We start from the raw sequence: 18,496 nt of genomic DNA, 5'->3' as shown, positions 1-18,496 counted from the left end.
TGAGGCTGCCAGCGGTATTGAGTAGATTGGGGCCCCATTTCAATAGTGGACCCATAACCCCAGAGGCATGCTCCTTTGCAGCCTCTTCTCACAGTAGCCTATAGGTGTAGCATTTTGTTGCAGAGTCAACCTGGAAGGTGGGTTGGGACTCAGTAGAAAAATTCACTTATATGCTCCCTGAAAGTGGCCTTTCTTAATTCCTATACTGAGGGTCTTGGCTTATGGGGGTTGTGGGCTTTTCCCATGGGGAGACAAAGTTAGGAAGGCAGGATAACCAGTCCTAGGAGCCAGTCAGTCTTATCCTTAGTGAGTTGGAGGACCTGGTGACAAACTGTCTGTCCTTGTCCTCAGTTGCCAATTTCATCTGGGTACAGTTGGTCCACAGGGGGACACTGGTTATGACCCTCACTGTAGGGGTGGAAAGGATCACAGAATATGGGCCTTTCCACATTGGCTCCAGGATCTGGGCCAGGACCCTCTTTACACACATAAGATTGCTGGGCTAGAACTTTTGGGCAGGCTCTGACACAGATAAAGGCACAGCCTCTCAAAAACTCTGATGAATAGCCCTCTGAGCATGTTGTAGGGCCTGCAAGAAATTCAAGAAGGAATGGTTGGTAATTTCTGCCATATGAGTATCTCTTAGCTTAGGGAGGAGAGAGGAAGTCCTTCCACTCACAAGTTTAAATGAGGTGAAATCCTCTTGATAAGGGGTGCATTTGGTCCTTAGAAGGGCAAATGGTAGGAGGTTGATCCAATTTTTATTGGTCCGAAGTGTATATTTTAAGTCTCCTTACAGGTCCTATTCATCCCTTTTATCCACCCTGAGCTCTTCAACCTATCGGCACAATGCAGTCTCCAATCAATGTTTAGGACCTTTGCCAGAAATTAATCATAGAAAAGATGGAGAAGCCAGGAATATGGGTAGAGAGACACACATGAAGAAGTAGGGAGGCACTTAGAAATTCATGGTCTTTTTTGGTTTAGGATGAGTGGAGAGATGCTTCTCTTGCTGGGTCTCTGGCCAAAAAGAAAGGTCAGCTGGTTGCTTCTCGTCTTCTCTGAGCTAGCAGGTTTTCACCCCAACATCTGACTCCTGAGTCCTTATTGGTAAACAGAACACTAGAGACTTAGAATCTGTATTTGGCTGCCGTGGCTGAGCCAGTGGCAGCAGGGCTGGAAGTCCTGCCAGGCTGCGGCCTGAGTGGCAGAGAGCTGACTGTAGGGCTGCAGTGTTGTAGAATATTATTTTAAGGTATGTTTCTTTGTTTATCTTGCATTTGTTTAACTCTGTGAAGCTGTGTTACTGTGCCCGTCTAAAACACCTGATGGTCTAATAAAGAGCTGAACGGTCAATAGCAAGACAGGAGAAAGGATAGGCGGGGCTGGCAGCCAGAGAGAATAAACAGAAGAAATCTGGGAGGAGGAACAGGAAAGAAGTAGCCAAAGAAGGAGGAGGACCCAGGGGCCAGTCACACAGCCACTCAGCAAGCCACATAGTAAGAAACAAAGAAAGGTATACAGGAAAAGGAAAAACTCAGAGGCAAAAGATAGATTCGGCAAGTTAAGGAAAGCTGGCAGGAAACAAGCCAGCTAAGCCTCCATGTGTGATTTATTTGGGAGCTGGGTGGCAGCTCCCCAAAAGAGCAAAAACAACCAACAATACTGCAGGGTGCAGACAGTAGTTAAAATATCATTAGATTTAGGTGTGGCTGCTAAGCTGACAGAAAAAACAACAGACAGTAGCCATGAAAACTAACAAATGCTTATAGCCAAAAGCCATGAGTTTTACCTCTGTAAAGTCCACTTTCCAGTTCTCCAGGGGTGCTTCCTCTGGCACAGATTCCTTCTGGGGCTCTTCTTCCTCCTTTGGGGTTCATTGTGCACGGATGGTACATTTGGACACAATGTCTTTGACAAAATTGTCTAATTGAGTGATATAATATCTGGACCTGAGTTACTCAGCAGTTTTGTATGCCCTCAAGTGGGAGCCTGGTGGAGTTTGGTGACCGTCTGTCTTCTAGTAGCAGCAGGGAGTACAGATATCCCATCCAGAAAGAGCCACCACCCATTTGTCTCCTGTTTGGCATCTTCTTTTTCTGCCTGTTTTCTTCCTAATGTGTAGTTTTGGCATTGGAGAAATTCAGGTTTAGGCAGGGTGACCAAGATCTGGAGAGGCCCCACTGGTTCGTGCTAGGGCCGTCTTCCAGGTGGCTAAGTCTACTGCCCTGTTTCCTTGGGTCTCCTCTTTTATGCCCTTTGTAGTGGACAATCGCTATTACTTTTGGCAGCTGTATGGCCTCTAACAGGGCCAGGATTTATTCTTTGTTTTTAATTTCCTTTCTGGCTGAGGTGAGGAGCCCCCTGTTCCTATAAATGGACCCATGGACATAGGCCATGGCAAATGCAGACCAGATGTTTGTGTACACAATGATGACTTTGCCCTTTGCCCAGCAAAGCAACTGGGTTAATGCCAGAAGCTCAACCCTTTGTGTTGACATTCCTTTGCTGAGGTACTGGGCCCTTAATGTCCTGCCCAAGGTGACAGTTGCAGTCCCAGCATACCTGATTCCATCTTGAACCAACTGTCCCCATCAGTGCACAGTACCTCTTCTACTTTTTGCCGCAGGACATTTGTTAGGTCGGGTCTGACAGATTGGATCACACCGGTCACCTTCAGGCAATCACAGAGGAGCTCTGCTGGCTTAGTGTCTGGCAGTAGCATGGTTAGGTTGATGGCTGCAGCTTTACGGAATTGGACATGGTGTTGGTATAGGAGAAGTGCTTGATAATGAGTTACTTAGTGTTGGCCATACATCCCTTAGGAGTGCCTCTACAGATTGTGGGCAAGTGTTGGGTAGTTAGGAACAGTTCCTGGCTGGAAGTGAGTGGTGTTTTTTCTCACTAGCATGGCTATAGCAGCAATTGCATACAAGCAAGCTGACCAACCAGCAGAAACAGGATCAAGCTTTGTGGATAGGTAGGCCACTGTCCTCTTTCAGGGTCCCAGTGACTGGGCAAGGACTCCTTTGTGATACTCTGGGATTCAATCACATACAACTACAAGGGCTTAGAGATGTCTGGGCGGGCTAGGACCGGTGCAGATATAAGGGACTTCTTCAGGGCCTCAGGAGCTCTCTGTTTGGAGTCAGAGTTTAGAGCTGGGTGCTACTGGTAACTAGTATACAATGCCTTAGCCTTAGATACACAAATCTGGGTATCCATAATGGCAATTACTCAACCACCCCCAGAAATTCCCATACCTATTTCTTTGTCTTGGGCACAGGGATACATAGGGTCCCCAAGATCAGCTCTGTGATAGCTTTTGTTTACCTCCTTCTAAGTTGTATCCCAGGTAGGTAGCATGGGGTACACAGAGGCCTTCCTTGCTGAGACCCGATATCCTAGAGCTTGTAGTGCCTCTAACTTGGTGGCCTTCTTACATTCCTCCTCTGTTACTGAAGCTGTAAGGAAGTCATCCCTGTATTGCAATAGGGTGCTCTCTGGATGCTTTTGTGGAAAGTCAGGAGGTCAGCCCCCAAGGCCTCATCAAAGAGTACAGGAGAGTTTTTGAACCCCTGTGGTAACCTAGTACAGGTCAGTTGGCCCTTAAATCCTCCCTTGGGATCTGTCCATTCAAAGGCAAAAATGGGTTTGCTTATAGATGTTAGAGGGAGGCAAAAGAAGGCCTCTTTTAAGTCTAGAACTGTGTACACTCATTTCTTTGGTAGCAGGAGACTGGGGAGGGGTTAGGAACCATGGGATGGATGATGTCTACTCTTTTGTGGACCTTTCTGAGATCCTGCACTGATTGATAATCCTGGGAGCCCAATTTTGGGGAACAAGGAGGCTTTCCAGAGGAAATGGCAAGGGAAAAGGATCCCTACTTTCCATAGCTGGTTAGTGTGTTTAACAATCTCTTGCTTAGCTTCCAAGCTCATAGGATACTGTTTGACCCATACTGAAGTAGCAGTATTTAGTAACTGATGACAATTGGTTCTCAACAGGTGGACATTCTGGTGGGTTGTTCTCAGCCCAGACCCCAGGATACCACTGTGGCAAATCCTGCAGGTGTCCTGAAGTTTGAGCATCATTTTCTGGTGCTAGACTTGATTGGAGGAGGTGTTCCTCCAACAGGGGGCAGGTCACAAGAACATGGGTTGGGGGTTGAGAAGGATTCACATTAAGATGGGCAGTAGCCTCCCCAAAGTATGACTGCCCAAAGTTTTTGTAATCAATCTCCTAATTGGGGAATAGGGACACTCTGGCATATTTACAAAGGATTGGGTCACAGTATCTTGTCATCCAGGGAAAGAGGGCAGTCTGTCTTGTAGCCCCTTGGAACCTATCCATTGAGACATTAGTGCTCCAAAAAGCATTGTTAGTACTTAATTGGCTGCTTTTGTGTCAGCCAGGAACCTAGCAGATTTTGTCCCTTTACTGTTACCCTGGGCACTTGGGGACTCAGTGAAATGGAGCTCTGGCCTTGTCAGGTCACCGAAATGAAGGATGGGGTATCATCCTCCTTCCCTCTTCTGATGTGGTCATTCATTATTCCTGTGTCCTTCTTGCTTGTCAATGCAGTGGTCCATCTCTAGCCTCTTCTTTGCCTGGCATTTGTGGCATCCCCCTCTGGGATCTCTCTTATTGGCCTCCCTAAGAGCTGCAGCCATTACTGCTCAGATCCATCTTTTACTCTGTGTTTCTTCTACAGAGTCCTGGTTATTATAAACCTGAAAAATCACCAATAATTGGAACCTGTTCATAGCCTGTAGTGATGTATTATGTACCCTAATATACTTATCTGGGGATCAGAGGACAGAGCCAGCCACTGGATTAGACATAGAGGCCAGACAGTGGTGGCACACACTCTTAATTCTATCACTTGGGAGGCAGAGATCTGTCTGGATCTCTGTGAGTTCAAGGCCACACTGGGAACAGAGCCAGGCATGGTGGCACAGGCCTTTAATCCCAGCACTTGAGATCTCATGTCTTTGTTTGGCAAACACACAAGCCTTAATCCCAGGAAGTGACATGGCTGGGTGGAGAAAGGTCTATAAGGCATGAGGAGACAGGAACTGAGCAGCAGTTCAACTGAGACCCTCAGGGGTGAGGACTTGGGGCTTTCAATCTGAGGATTTGTGGAAACAAGGTCAGCTGAGGAGTTGGCAAGGTGAGGCTGGTTGTGGATTATTCTGCTTCTCTGATCTTTCAGCTTCGCCCCAATGTCTGGCTCTGGGTTTTTTCTATTAATAAGACCTTCTGAGATTCATGTTACAATGGCCTCAAACCCTTCTAACTTGAAGTCTCTCTAATATCTGGGGCCAACTGCGTAACAAAGCAATAGTGGTTGCTTGCTGGCTTTCCAGCATGTCTGGATCTGTGGGATGAACACCTAGGAAGCCGTGCAGAGGGGCCAAGAACCCAGGGCTGATTCTTAGGGCTTTTGTATTATCTTGCTCGCCTTAGACAGACTGGTTTTCTGGCAGCTGCCTTCTTTCCTCCTAAAAGGGCTTGGTGAAAATTGTCTAGAGCCTCCTTACCTTGATTGGTGTTAGGGTACCAGTCAGGCTGGGCAGAGGGGAAAATCCACTGTACCTGAGCTGTATTGTACAGGAGATCCCCTTCCCACTTGAGAGTGCCTTTCCTACTCAAGCCAGACTGTGTCCTGTTATTTAGTCATGAAGAGGGTAGCTAGGAGCTGTTGACAGCAATCCCAGGTTGGCTGGTAAGTACTAAAGACTGTCTGGAGAAGGCTAATGAAAGCCCAGGGGTTTTCAGAGTGTGGTGGGTTCTGAGTTTTCCAGTGATTCAGAAGGAGATGTAAGCCATGAAAGGGAAGGGTGAGAACCCCTGGATTGTGGGCCTGCTGGAGGTACCTCCTTTAAGGGGCAGATGGGGGCTACTCTGCCTCAGGGAAGTTCCTTTCAGGGATCCTATAGCCAAAGCTATTCTTTGTATGTGGAGGGGAGAGGGTGACTGAGGTATAAAAAACTACTTCTTCCCCTACCCTCCCAGCATAGCCAGGGGAACTATTTCCCCCAGCAGGTGTGCCGAGAGGTCCCACTGGTACATACACAAGGGAAAGGTTAGCTTCCTCCAGCAGTGCAAAGAGAACAGGTGGAAGTTTGGGTTTCTCTGGGCCACCTGGCAAACCAAGAAGACTTGGGTCCCCATTGAAGGTACACAAGTCTTAAGCCAAGGTGCTGGGTCTTGCACCAGAGAAGTTGTTGGTCAATGTAGGGAAATTGGTCAGGGTGGCCCAGGTATCCAGTCATGACATTCTAGAGAGCCTGAACTGCCTGGAGTCCAGAGATCTATCACTGGGCCATCTGACTCCAAAAGAGGACCAATCTACTTCACAGAAGGTCTAGTTTTCCAGACAAAAGTCAGAGACCCATTCTTCTCCATAAAACCTTCCTTGAAGTGTTTTAACATATGCTTCAGTGGTGTATTGGAACTGCCCCCTTTCTTCTAGTCAACAGAATTGACAAAAACACACAGATACTCAAAGAACAGCAATAATAAAGAACTGAGGGTGGCCACCACACAGACCCAAACCAGCGGATCTGGTGATATCTTGCACAGATCCCAAACACTGGAATTGGGGCAACATCCAGCCTTTCCTAAGTGTCCTATATAGAATCCTTCATAAACAAAGTCACCTTCTGAGGGGACAAATCCAGGTGACTTTTGGTAGATTCCTATTTAGGGTAGAGGTGTTGGGAGCCACTGGATCAACAGGAGCAGAGGCATGAGAAGTTCCCTGGGCCCTGGGACATCTCAGGGTGCACACCTCCTAGGAACTGTCTGTTCCTCACATTGTTGGCCAAGGGAATCTGAGGTCCCTCACATTTCAGTCTCTGAGAATTTTGCTGGGGCTTCTAGAATGTTGCAAGGTAATTCCACCAGAGAACACATGGACACTCTTAAAACCTAATAGGAAGTCTGTATTGCTGGTTGGCAGATGCATGGGGAACTTACCCAATTCATGCAGACCCAAGCCTCACTGTTCTTTGCCTTTTATGCACAAGAACACATCCAGGTTGATGTACTTCCATTAGCAAGAACAGTTAGCAGGAAACAAAACTGCAGAAGCCAAAAAAGCAAGGTTAGTACATTTAAGGACTTTCCTGGATCCTGGAACTACGGACGAGGTCTTTGATAGATTAGGTGTTTGTTCCCATTTGGGCAGGTGTTGCAGCCTACATGCTAGGCTCTAAGGCCAGATACCTCTAACATGGCATCAGTTGTGCTGAGGTCTTAGGGCCTGTTACAAATGGAATCCCAGAAATTGGCATTTCCAACTGAAAGGACATTAAAGCCCAAGTAAAAACAAAATAAACTTTTAATTTCTGATTCTGATGAATGAACAGAGTCATTTTTGTGAGAGGTATCTTCTGTTTCCCCAGCAGCCATAAATCATACTTTTGAGCTGTACCATTTTACTTTTAAATGTACATTTAGAGAAGAACACGGCATTCCTTACTATGCTTCATTTGTACAGTGTTACTGCAGTCTCTGCTACTCAGCAGACCCCTCCGGCTGTCTTCCCATTCCACGTGTCTATTGATGAGTATGGGCATATGAGAAATCAGATGGGGTGGGAGTATAGTCCTCTTCCGAAGTTTATCTCTGCTTTCTTCATTTACTTATGGCCAATCTGTCATCATTTTCCATCCTTGTCTTTTCTTGACTTGGTATTCAGTTAAGAATTACCATCTAGAAGGTGATGCTTTTATCCGGTTGAAAGTTTGATGTCCATTTGCAAAAGATTCAACTCTTATACCTGATTTGTAGAAAATGCTCCCTACCTAAGAATTTGCTGGGCCTGTCCCATTGGTGGAGGCACAGATGTTCAGTGTGAACAGCAAACTCCTTGCCACTTCCATGATCCTGACTGTGGAACAGTGTACAGGATTATACAAGTTGCAGATGGCTGAGATCTTCTTGGAGGAGGATGGCTCCATGATATTAGATCGGATCCTAAGGTGCTGCTGATGGAAATCTGCTATTTTTCTTATCAAGGTTCTTTGTCTGTAGATGATTTCATTTCCCATGTTATTTTGAAAGGAATAGAGGAAAAAATACTTTTAATTAAATAATCTGTATTCTGCCAGCTATTCTTTCTTCCTAGGAAGGTATCTGGAACATTCCTGTTATTTAGCCTGTCAGTATTGTATATTGATGAGAGAACTGAGTTCAATAATGTTAAAACAAGACATGGACTATTGATTCTTTTTAAAAATTCTGCCTTTACTCCCAAGTATAACAGATGGCCAATAGTGTGCTCACCAATAAACCTCCATTATAGGGAGGGCCTTGAGCCTTTTCAGGTTTGATAAATGCCTCGAATGCCTTTGAAGTGTTAACTTTGAGTGCCCCCAGCTTGGCTCTCATTGGTTCATGGAAGAAACAGGAAGAAGTAGAATTGAGGCCAAAGGTTTGAGTCTAAGACTCCCTAGGAACCATCTCATCAGAAAGCAGCTCATCAACAGTCTTCCAACCCCTCAGCTCTACTTGACTCTCTTCCATTCCTCCAACACAGTCCCCGTTGCAGACCAAGACATTCTCTGCAGCTCCAGCTAACTGAATTTGATGGCTCCTAGGGTTATGTTCAAAGCTCAGACTGAACACGAATGGCTTCAGATAGCCTTGTGTAGAAAGGAGAATAAAGGAGAATGCTTGGCTGGGATCTAAAAGGTGGCGGAGGGACAGGAGTCAGGCAGGATGGGAATGCTTATCAAGGAGAACCAGTCTGTTAGAGTTAGAGATTATCCTAAACCAGAGGTGTGTGTGTGTGTGTGTGTGTGTGTGTGTGTGTGTGAAGGAATCTACTGTTTTCTTAAGAAAGCCTTGACAAGGAGATGTGAAACAATACAGGGCTGCCCAGCCCACTGCCACACAAAGAACTCTGTCATCCACAATGCCAACAGCACCAAGAATGGCCTCGAGAAAGTGATTTGGCGCAGCAAAACATAGCCTTCTCCTATTCAAATCCTAAGTCATTGAAGCAGTGGTGTCAGATGACCAGGAAACCAGGTGTGAATAAATAATAATTCAACATTACCCAATTTTCTGTTGAAGCATCACCATGTTGGAGTTCTCAGTCCCTCCCCTTGATCATATCTAGAAGAAAAGAATAGAGGAAAGAACATCACAACATGTTTCCAAAAATGAAAAGACAAACCAGAGTAGCAGACAAGGAAAGACACTATGGCCAAAAATATTGAAATTGGTGAAAATGAATAAGTAAATAATAGCTTGACAGACAACAAGTCTGTGTATTTATGCCATGGCCTTTAGATAACAAGTAATGGGGGAGACATGGAAGGGTGAAATGGCTTATGTATTTATCAGTAATAAATTAGAGGAGAGATGTTTCAAATGATATGCCTTCAAGCATGTGCTAGATCAGTGTGTTGACAGTATCATTTTTCTAAGAGATGAGTAAGTCCATTTAGTGGTTTCCAGGTTGTAAGTATCTTGATTACTAAGGAGCAGAGGGATGCTGAGTCTGACCAGTGGAAACAAGTGATTGATAGTTTCCTGGTAACAGCCCTACCTTCCTTTTCTCCTGCATGGCTCATTATCCCACGGCATTAATTTAAGCTTTCCAGTTGCACTGAATCAGGGGCTTCAGGTCTCTTGCCATCCCTGTGGGAAACTTGATGGTTTATTTGTAGATGGTGATAATTGTTTTTATTGATCCCAAAATATGAGAGTTGTATACTCTGCTATGGCTGAAGGCCAGCTGGTCCATAGTGCTACATGCATGAGTGACAAGTTACAACATCATATGTGTCCCAGAAGAGACTTAAGAATTTCTAAGGCAATTGATGCCTATCCCAGATCTCTGCGCATTGAGATATATGAACAGGTCCACGTACACCAGTACTGTGGTTTTTGTAGTTGTCATTATTGAACCTTAAAAGGTCTACATAGGTTTGATTTACACTCACTTCTGAACACAGGGGCCTGCAAGTGGCACCCTTATATGAATTACCAGAGCTAGCCCCACAAAGGCCAGTGAGTGCCTCCAAGGCAGTGATTCTTAACCTGTGGGTCACATCCCCCATAGCAGATATCCTGGATATCAGATATTTACATTATAATTTATAACAATAGCAAAATTACAATTATGAAGTAGCAATGGAATAATTTTATGGTTAGGTTGCAACATGAGGAACTGTATTAAAGGGTCACAACATTAGGAAGGTTGAGAGCCACTGCTCTAAGGCCTCAGATCCCCAGGCTGTTGTTTTGGAAGTGTTCCTGGGTTTAGCTAGCACCTGTATTTTTTCAGGTTGAACATCTTAGAGGAACAGTAACTCACAGTATTTGAGAAGAAGCCCCTGTGAAAACCCTAGCGTATTCTGTAGATAGGAAACTTCATGACATTTCAAGTCTCAAAATGCCAGAGATGTTGAGGGAAAATAGTGTCACTGTCTAATTAAGCCCCGTTTTTAGGACAGGGCACTAGGGCAGTAGGCCTCTCCCCATGTAAATCAAACACAACACATAATGTTGGGGAAGCTTTAGGGCTAATTAGTGTGGGCTGTCTACCTGGAAATGAATCAGGTCAGGCCTGAAAGGAACTGAGTATCATAAATGTGGTTTTTCAAGTCCTTATTATTTGGTAAAGTGGGAAGGTCTTTGGACAGATGCTAAACTTTAAAACTCCTGACCCTCTTCTCCTGGATAATATACATACATGATGGCTGTGCCCTGCATCCCCGTGAGGACTCACTTTTGAATGCTTATAGTCACAGTCTCAGAAATGACTGGGCTGGACCAGAAGAAGGCAGGACAGCTCACTGGCTTTCGAGTTCCAGATATTGCACAAAGGACCCTCCTTTATCCTGAGCTAGGCTGTCTTCCGGGTCCCCCATTTATCCTGAGATACAGTGGAAGGAACTCGTCGAAAGAAGGACTGTATGTTTCAATTTCTATTTATTCTCATGGAGATTAAAGTTTGCTCTCAATGCCCTGGTCTCATAATACTCTTTCTTTTTTATTTTATTTTTTTAAATTTTATAATTTAATTTAATTTTACATATCAGCCACAGATTCCCTTGTCATCCCTCCCCCCGCCCCGCCTTCCCCCCAGTCCACCCCACATTCCTATCTCCCTGGGGATTGAGTTCAACCTCATAGATTCAGTCCAGGCAGGTCCAGTCCCCTCCTCCCAGGCTGAGCCAAGTGTCCCTGTATAAGTCCCAGGTTTCAAACAGTTAGCTCATGCACTGAGGACAGGTCCCGGTCCCACTGCCTGGCCCCCCCCCCAAACAGCTTAAGCTAATCAACTGTCTCACTTATCCACAGGGCCTGATCCAGTTGGGGGCTCCTCAGCTATTGGTTCATAGTTCATGTGTTTCCATTTGTTTGGCTATTTGTCCCTGTGCTTTTTTCAGTCTTGGTCTCAACAGTTCTCGCTCATACATATTTTCTTGCATCTTCTGTGACCAGTTTTTGTTAAAATGCAGACACAGAGCACCTCTTCTAAAAGCCTTAGTCATGGTGTCTACCCCCACCACAAAGTTGAGTTCTTTGTTTAGTTCTCTCTTCTCACTTACACCCCAGACATTGATACCATACCCATTGTGCCAGTGAGCCTAACTGATCATGGAATTCATATGCTTGCTAACTGTATTCATCAACATACATGCAGCATGGTGCAGAGCTCACTGGTGAAGGCTTGAAAATAGAAAAAAATGCTCTCTGGTGACCCAGAATCACTTGATTTTAAAGTTGGAAGTAACTTCAGATAGGACTGAGTTCAATCATCTCACTTAGAAACAAGGACACTGACTCAAAGAGGCTATGTGAACTGTCTATAGCATTCCATTTCAATCAGTGGTCAAGTTGGCTTGTGAGACCAAGTATGTTTAAGTCAGCCTACACTCTACTGTGTTCTGACTGTAACACTGTAACCTGACAGGGTTTTGGTGTGTTGATTTAGATGGTAACCAATTGTGTTAATATAGTGTCTCTCCCTATCAGATCATACCAGCTTGTAGCACAGTCAGTGAAGGATTTTCCCCCCCAAAATATAAACAAATGCTATGTTTGAGTCTAACAAATATAAGCATCCAAACAAATACAACCAATTCTAACAAAAGCTGTGATTTTAGGTTTCCCTATCTGTGCCTGGTTGAGCTACTAATGAAGAAGTATGGAAAGGATATAAAATAGGCAAAAATGGAAGAATCAAGAAAAATGGCAAGCATATAACCCAGTAAGAACAATGGCCATGCAAATTCAGTACACCAACAGAATATAAAATTTTTTGGAAACATTAGGTTATAACACTCATATCTTCTGATCCTGCTTTCAAATAAATGGGTTTCTTCCTTGATGCTCCTGAGACCCTGGAATACAGATCATCTTCTGGCTAAACCATGTACTAAGAACATTGTCTATAGTCTTTCTGTCCTTCAGGTGACCCCTTCCCACTCATGGAGCACACATTCCACACTTCTACATCACTACTAGTTCTATCCCATAGAAAAGTAGAGACAACTCAATGGTCCAGTCTCTGGAATACATGGCCCTCAGTGTCCATAGGTTCTGGATCCCTGGGTTCTATCAACTGTAGATCCAAATACTGTCCTCCACTATGTGGAGGGAATTGCATCAGTATAAACCATTAACAGACTGTTCCTAAATAAGACCGTATTTCAACTATATAGTGACTATATTAGTTATAATTACCCTAGAGGAGGCCTGAAGCATTTGCGAGAATGTGTGTAGGTACTATTCAAATGCTTCCCCATTATACCAGAGGTTGATCACCTGAAGATTTGGATAGGTATGGGGATCCTGGTTCCAATCTCCCACAGGCATAGAGGTCCAACTGTATTCTTCACATGGAAAACACGCAGACACACACACACACACACACACACACACACACACACACACACACACACACACCGATTATTAAGTAGAAGCAGTTCTAACTCAGAGACAAGATAGCTGAGAGGCTACGGGTGGGTTTTATTGGCCTCTCCTTGAGAATCACACACAGGTTTAAAAAATAATTTAAAAAAATGAATCATCACCTCCCTCTGGGAGTGCATGTAATTCCTGAAATGTTGGCATATTCTAGGTTGGCACTAGTCGGGAAGGAAGGAGGGGTTCTATTTCAGACCTGTGGATGGCATCGTGTTAAGGGCTTAGATCCGTAGTAGTGGGTTGTGGACATCAGCGGGTACTGACCTGTGGCTGGAGGCCGCAGCTGGAGTGGTGATGGGGGTGTTCGCTGGTGGATGGACAGGCTGCAGTCCTACCAGCCCCGAGTCCAGAGGGGAGGCTGTGCCACACAGCTGCCAGATGACTTGGGGCAATCTGAGACAGCCTAGCCTTTTGAATGAATTAGCTCGGCTTGGCTGAGGACAGATACAGAGATCCATCCTGAACCATTTGCCTTTGGCAGACCCCCGCAGTCTGCACTGTCTCTGATTAAATCATCCCCAGCCCCATTGCTGCACTACACACACACACACACACACACACACACGGCTTTGGCTCGCTTCCATGTTTGGGATAGACCTGTGCTATTTGGTCTTCCTAATGTATTTTCCCTGCCACGGTCCACATGGCCTTGTCCTCTCTCCCAACCCCTGACTCACGTCACCATCATCACAGAGGCAATCCCCGAGAAACTTTACAGAGCACCTGGATGTAAATCTAATCTTCCAGTCAGCATACATGAGTTGTAACTCCTGTGTTTATAGCATCTGTACAAGTGATTGGCACATTATAGGTGTCCAGTAATCTGTGTCCATGGGGCTGAAGCCATGTCTTAAGAAGCAGCTTGTCTCCTGATGCCTGCAAGTCTGTTTAGGAAAACATTTGGATACTTTCATGGACCAGGTTCACCTACACTGTATCTACTTTACATGTAGAAGCCAAGGTTGGGCTGCAGATCAGCACACATCCACATATGCACACAGTCACATACCCACACATCTACATATGCACACAGTCACATGCCCACACATCCACATATGCACACAATCACATACACACACCCACACATCCACATACCCACACAAATATAATTTTAAAATATGTAATAGAACCTAAGGAGACTCTGAGAAAGTGCTGTGTCCAGGAAAGCAAGACACCATTATCATTCAGTGCTCATCAGAGCTTTAAGCAACTTTCAGAAAACCTGTCTTCTGATATACACCCCTAATTTGTGTCTTATGGAAAACCAAATAAATTATTTTTCACCTGCAGGGAGCAGGATTATTTGACTTAGGATATTTGCCATATGGCTTCTCTTCCACCCAGCATAGCTTTGAGGCTTAAGGTAGAAAGAATAAGAGTGTGCCTATAAATTATTCAGAGATAATTCAGAATAAGTGTGTATCCTTGACAGATTGTCAGGTTTCTCAGTGCTCCCCCTGATAACGGGTACTGTGTTCTTGATAATGTATGGCTTGTTTCTAACTGCACTTCCTCGTCACTCTGCATTTTGTTTTATCCGTTTCTGTCCCTCCAGGGTGCAGTCTGGCTCCTATCTCAGCACCGGGTGGTTTACCTTCATCCTGGCCATGGATGCCTGTTACAGTATCCACGTCTATGGGATGATAAACGACACCTACTGCAAGTAAGATCACAGGAAATTACTTCCATGCAGCCCCAATTCTGATATCGTGTCAAAATATCACAATTCATTGAAATGCCATAAATCTGAGAAATAGATCAGATGACAATTACTTCCGGGTGTTCTTTGCCAACATGACATATTCTTGTCAGTGCATCATGTTCTGACTTTTAAGAGTAATAGAAAGAAAACAATGTGTTCTGCAGCCTAATGTCACACGTGAGAAGGAACACTTTTCCCTTAATCAGTCGCAGTCCAGGACTCGGGGCTTGAAAATCTAGAGCAAGTTTAGTGATGATTTGATTTGCAAAATCAAGGCTGCCACGTCTCTTTTCTCCGAGGGCTTGATGGACAGCTGTCAGCCAATGGTTCTGTTTGTTCATAGAGAAGAAAATGCTCTGATGCCTCAGAGAAGCATTAGGCTCAACAGAGTTCCCAAGAATTTTATTTCACTAATGTGTGACTAATCTGCCAGATTCTTAAATGTGTGTGTGGTTGCTGGCAGGATTGATTCTGATCAGATTGCCAGACTTGTGCTTCATCTTGGTGGTGAAATACAGTTCCTCTACCAACCATTCCCACAATGTGATTCAGAACATTTAATCATACTGTTAAAATGTAACCCTGGGCCACAGTCTTCATGAATACACATTTGTACTATGACTGCTAAGTCTAAAGATCACAGATGAACCCCAAACTTCACCGTGAAAGTTCAGTTTCATTACCTCTCCAGGAGCATCGGCCTTTGTACGGTTTGTTGTGTCCTATACCATCTCCTCTGAAAGTGGACTGTGGGTTTGAATGTAATTAGTGTGATATGTAAATTGTATTTGATCTATTAGGGCACTAAAACTGGTCCTGCTTCTTAAAAGCTTTCATCTGTAATAGCTTTTAACTGAGTCCATTGATGAGGGTTTGTAAGTAAATGCATTTACTGGGCACATAATGGATTCTTGTAAATGCCTGTCTCATCCTTGGCTCAGTCTTCCCTCTCCTGTCTTGTTTCTTTTCCAGGACAGAAGGGTATAGAAAAGTCCCCTATCATTACTATGAGCAAGGGAAGGATGAATGCAACGAGTATCTTCTCCACGAACACGCCCCACACGGGGGACACAGGTTCATCACCGAGAAGAAAGTGTTTGCCAAGTGGGCTGAGAAGCACAGAATAATATTTACACACCCGAACTGGACAGTGTCCTGATGCCGTGTTTCCCGATGCTGACACTGCGGCTGGGAAGATGAAGGGGCGGGCAAGGATGATCGTGACCATCATGGTCCTGGACATCCTCTGATGTGGATGCTGACTCTGCTAGGCATCTGAACTTGGCGTTCTGTGGGAGGGGGTCCTGTTCATTCTGTTCTTTCTGGTGGTTCAGCCCTACATATTGCACTTTACAACTCACCTAGAATCGAAGGCCAGTGGCTCGACAGCTGTGACTAAAGAAAACAGGAAGATTGTCTTTCAAGATAGCTGCTCAGAATTCCTTAACAGAAGCTTCCAGAAGAGACCGATTTGGCCTTGTCAGGCAAGGTTACTGAGTGCTTGGGCAGCTCCACCATCTTGGAAAATGGTTGGCTACCAAACACTGTCCCAAGTCATTCTACCAGGGTATAGATATCTTGCCACGGTTTCTAGTTAGTCTGAGAGAGGGTAGGCATCTTTTTCTGATGCACCACCTTCCTTCCAGATGTCTCGAAGCTAACGCCTCAGGCCATCTACTTAATGTAGCAATGAAGGCATCATGTAATTCCTGTCTATCAGGGTTACTGGACTATCGCAGACACTTGACTCAAAAAGTGTCAAGTAGCAAATACTGAGAAGTTTTCACTCTGACAGCTGTGCTCTCCCTGCTCCAAACAACATAACTAAACATGTTAGTACAATTACCTATGTTAGTGTTTAGTTATTTTTGGTTGAGTACTAAATATTAACGTGTTAGATATACAACTTCAACACTGTAATAACATATACTGTGAAAGCATTTCTGGAACATAACCAAAGGGTTTCCTCACTCCGCTTCAACACCCAATACCACAAAATGATATGCTTTGTAAAATCATGAAACAGGGAAAGCAAAACATATTTTTGCATTAATTTGTATCCTACCATATTCATAATATATATTTTTAAATTCAAATTTCTATTTTGTAAGCCCAAGGTGTGTCTATCCATATACATTATCAATGCCAAGTGCCAAACATTAGACATGAAAGATTCTTCATATCATTGAATCCAACCCGAGCTTTTGCCTTCGTGCGGTAGCTTGTCCCTTAGCACGTCCTATGTTCTGCTGTAACAGTGAAATGGTGATGGAACAGGGAAACAGTTCCCAAGGTGCTTTGTCATCTGAGTCCCTTCACACATGCTGTACCACGTAACACCCATGACCACCTCGCTGGACATTCTGCCATCTCCAGCAGCTGATCCGCACTCTGTTAGCCATGCTCATGTGTCCCGGGTTGCTCCACTTTAGACTGTCTATATAGAATAGCATTTATGTAAATGAGTAAGTGATTGAGTTCTGTGCCAAATATGGCATAGCATACCAAGATTATGGAAAATGGCCACAAGGATAGCTGTGTCATAGATCAGTAGCCCTATAAGCTTAGATTTTTTTTTTTCCGGTCATTGGCTTCAAGGTCCAGGTGGTGGGAAGACGAGGGCTCAGGAACAATGGAAGCAGAGAAATATAGTTTCCCGTCCCAGGACCGAGGCAGCTTCATCTCTGTAGACTCGGTGAGAGACAGTACTAAGCATCCACAAATGTCCTTGAATCCTTGGCACAAGAATTCAAAAGCCAGGCTGAGCTTAGTGTTTCAGAAGCTAGGAATAACAATACACCTCGTCTGTAGAACCGTGGCAAATCTTTCCTAGGACTGAGGATCCTGTCCTGCCCTCTTCTGCGGTTTTAAAACCTCACCTTCACCACTGGAGAGAGGCTGATGATTCTTCTGTCATTTGCGTATGTGAATTTCAGTTCTGTGAATGTTAGTTTTTAGAGCGGATAGTGGATTGAAATGCCCACTTAAAGAAAAATAAATAATACCCATGCTAAAAATATGAACTGTTGTTTTTCCTCTATTGTGATACAGAAGTTCTGCTTTTATATAAAAACAAACCCTCAGTTAATCAGAATGCTTCTGGGAATGGCATGACTGATTTACGTCATTGTCTGGTTAGTGGAGGGCCCACTCTACACTTGGTGCTTACCGATGAGAAACTCCAGGGCTTCCTCTCCTTCTTCCTATAGCTTTTTCTCACGGGGACTTCGGCAAGATCCCCCTTCCCTCACTGTGTGGCAAAGGCAGGCTTTGATAGAATGGGAACGGCCCTCCCCTTTTCCTCCCCCCTTCCTTTCCCCACACTCCTCCTATCTTTATTCTCTCTTCTCCTCTCCCACACCCCCTCCTCCCGCTTCCTTCCTTCTTGTTTTCTCTCTGTAGGAAACAAAAAGCATTTTATGGAGACCCCATTGAATTCCTTTGCAATCAGGGCTTTGACAGACTCCGGATTTGCTTTTCTCTGTAATAATAATTTTCTCTGCTTCCATTTCCTGTTCCTTTCTTCCAGCCTCAGTTCTGATAGAAATGCAAACTCTAATCTCTCCCATGTGGAGAAGTTTTCTGTCTTGGACTTGCTGAGAGAGGCAAAGGGGTGATTCAAGGAGAGCATCTGTCATGCACAGTTCCAGTCAGTTCTGCGGGTTCCAGTCCACTGAAAGGTCATCCACATCCAAACACCGGGAAAGTTAAAGGACCTCACTGAGCACTGGTGCACAGCTATCCTATATATTAATATTTGTGAAGATATGTTTTGGTATCATCTAAGGCACCAGGCAGATGGACTATGGAAAATGACCATAGATGTCTGCAATCAGC

The 18,496-nt window shown here is 44.6% G+C and overlaps 1 protein-coding gene across 2 annotated transcripts in view; it reads left to right on the top strand.

Annotated features, from left to right (window-relative positions):
- The window catches only part of St6galnac3 (ST6 N-acetylgalactosaminide alpha-2,6-sialyltransferase 3), a 529,184-nt gene extending 511,832 nt beyond the window's left edge, over nt 1–17,352 (top strand). For both annotated transcript variants that reach the window (XM_059266479.1, XM_059266480.1), the window contains 2 exons: nt 14,513–14,620; nt 15,632–17,352. In XM_059266479.1, coding sequence (XP_059122462.1) covers nt 14,513–14,620; nt 15,632–15,818 — 295 coding nt within the window. In that variant the 3' untranslated portion in view covers nt 15,819–17,352. The remainder of the gene's footprint in view (nt 1–14,512; nt 14,621–15,631) is intronic.
- Nucleotides 17,353–18,496: the final 1,144 nt, after the last annotated feature.

This window comes from Peromyscus eremicus, chromosome 6 (genome assembly GCF_949786415.1).
Source record: "Peromyscus eremicus chromosome 6, PerEre_H2_v1, whole genome shotgun sequence".
Lineage (NCBI taxonomy): Eukaryota > Metazoa > Chordata > Mammalia > Rodentia > Cricetidae > Peromyscus > Peromyscus eremicus.
This window is presented reverse-complemented; position numbering and strand designations above follow the sequence as displayed.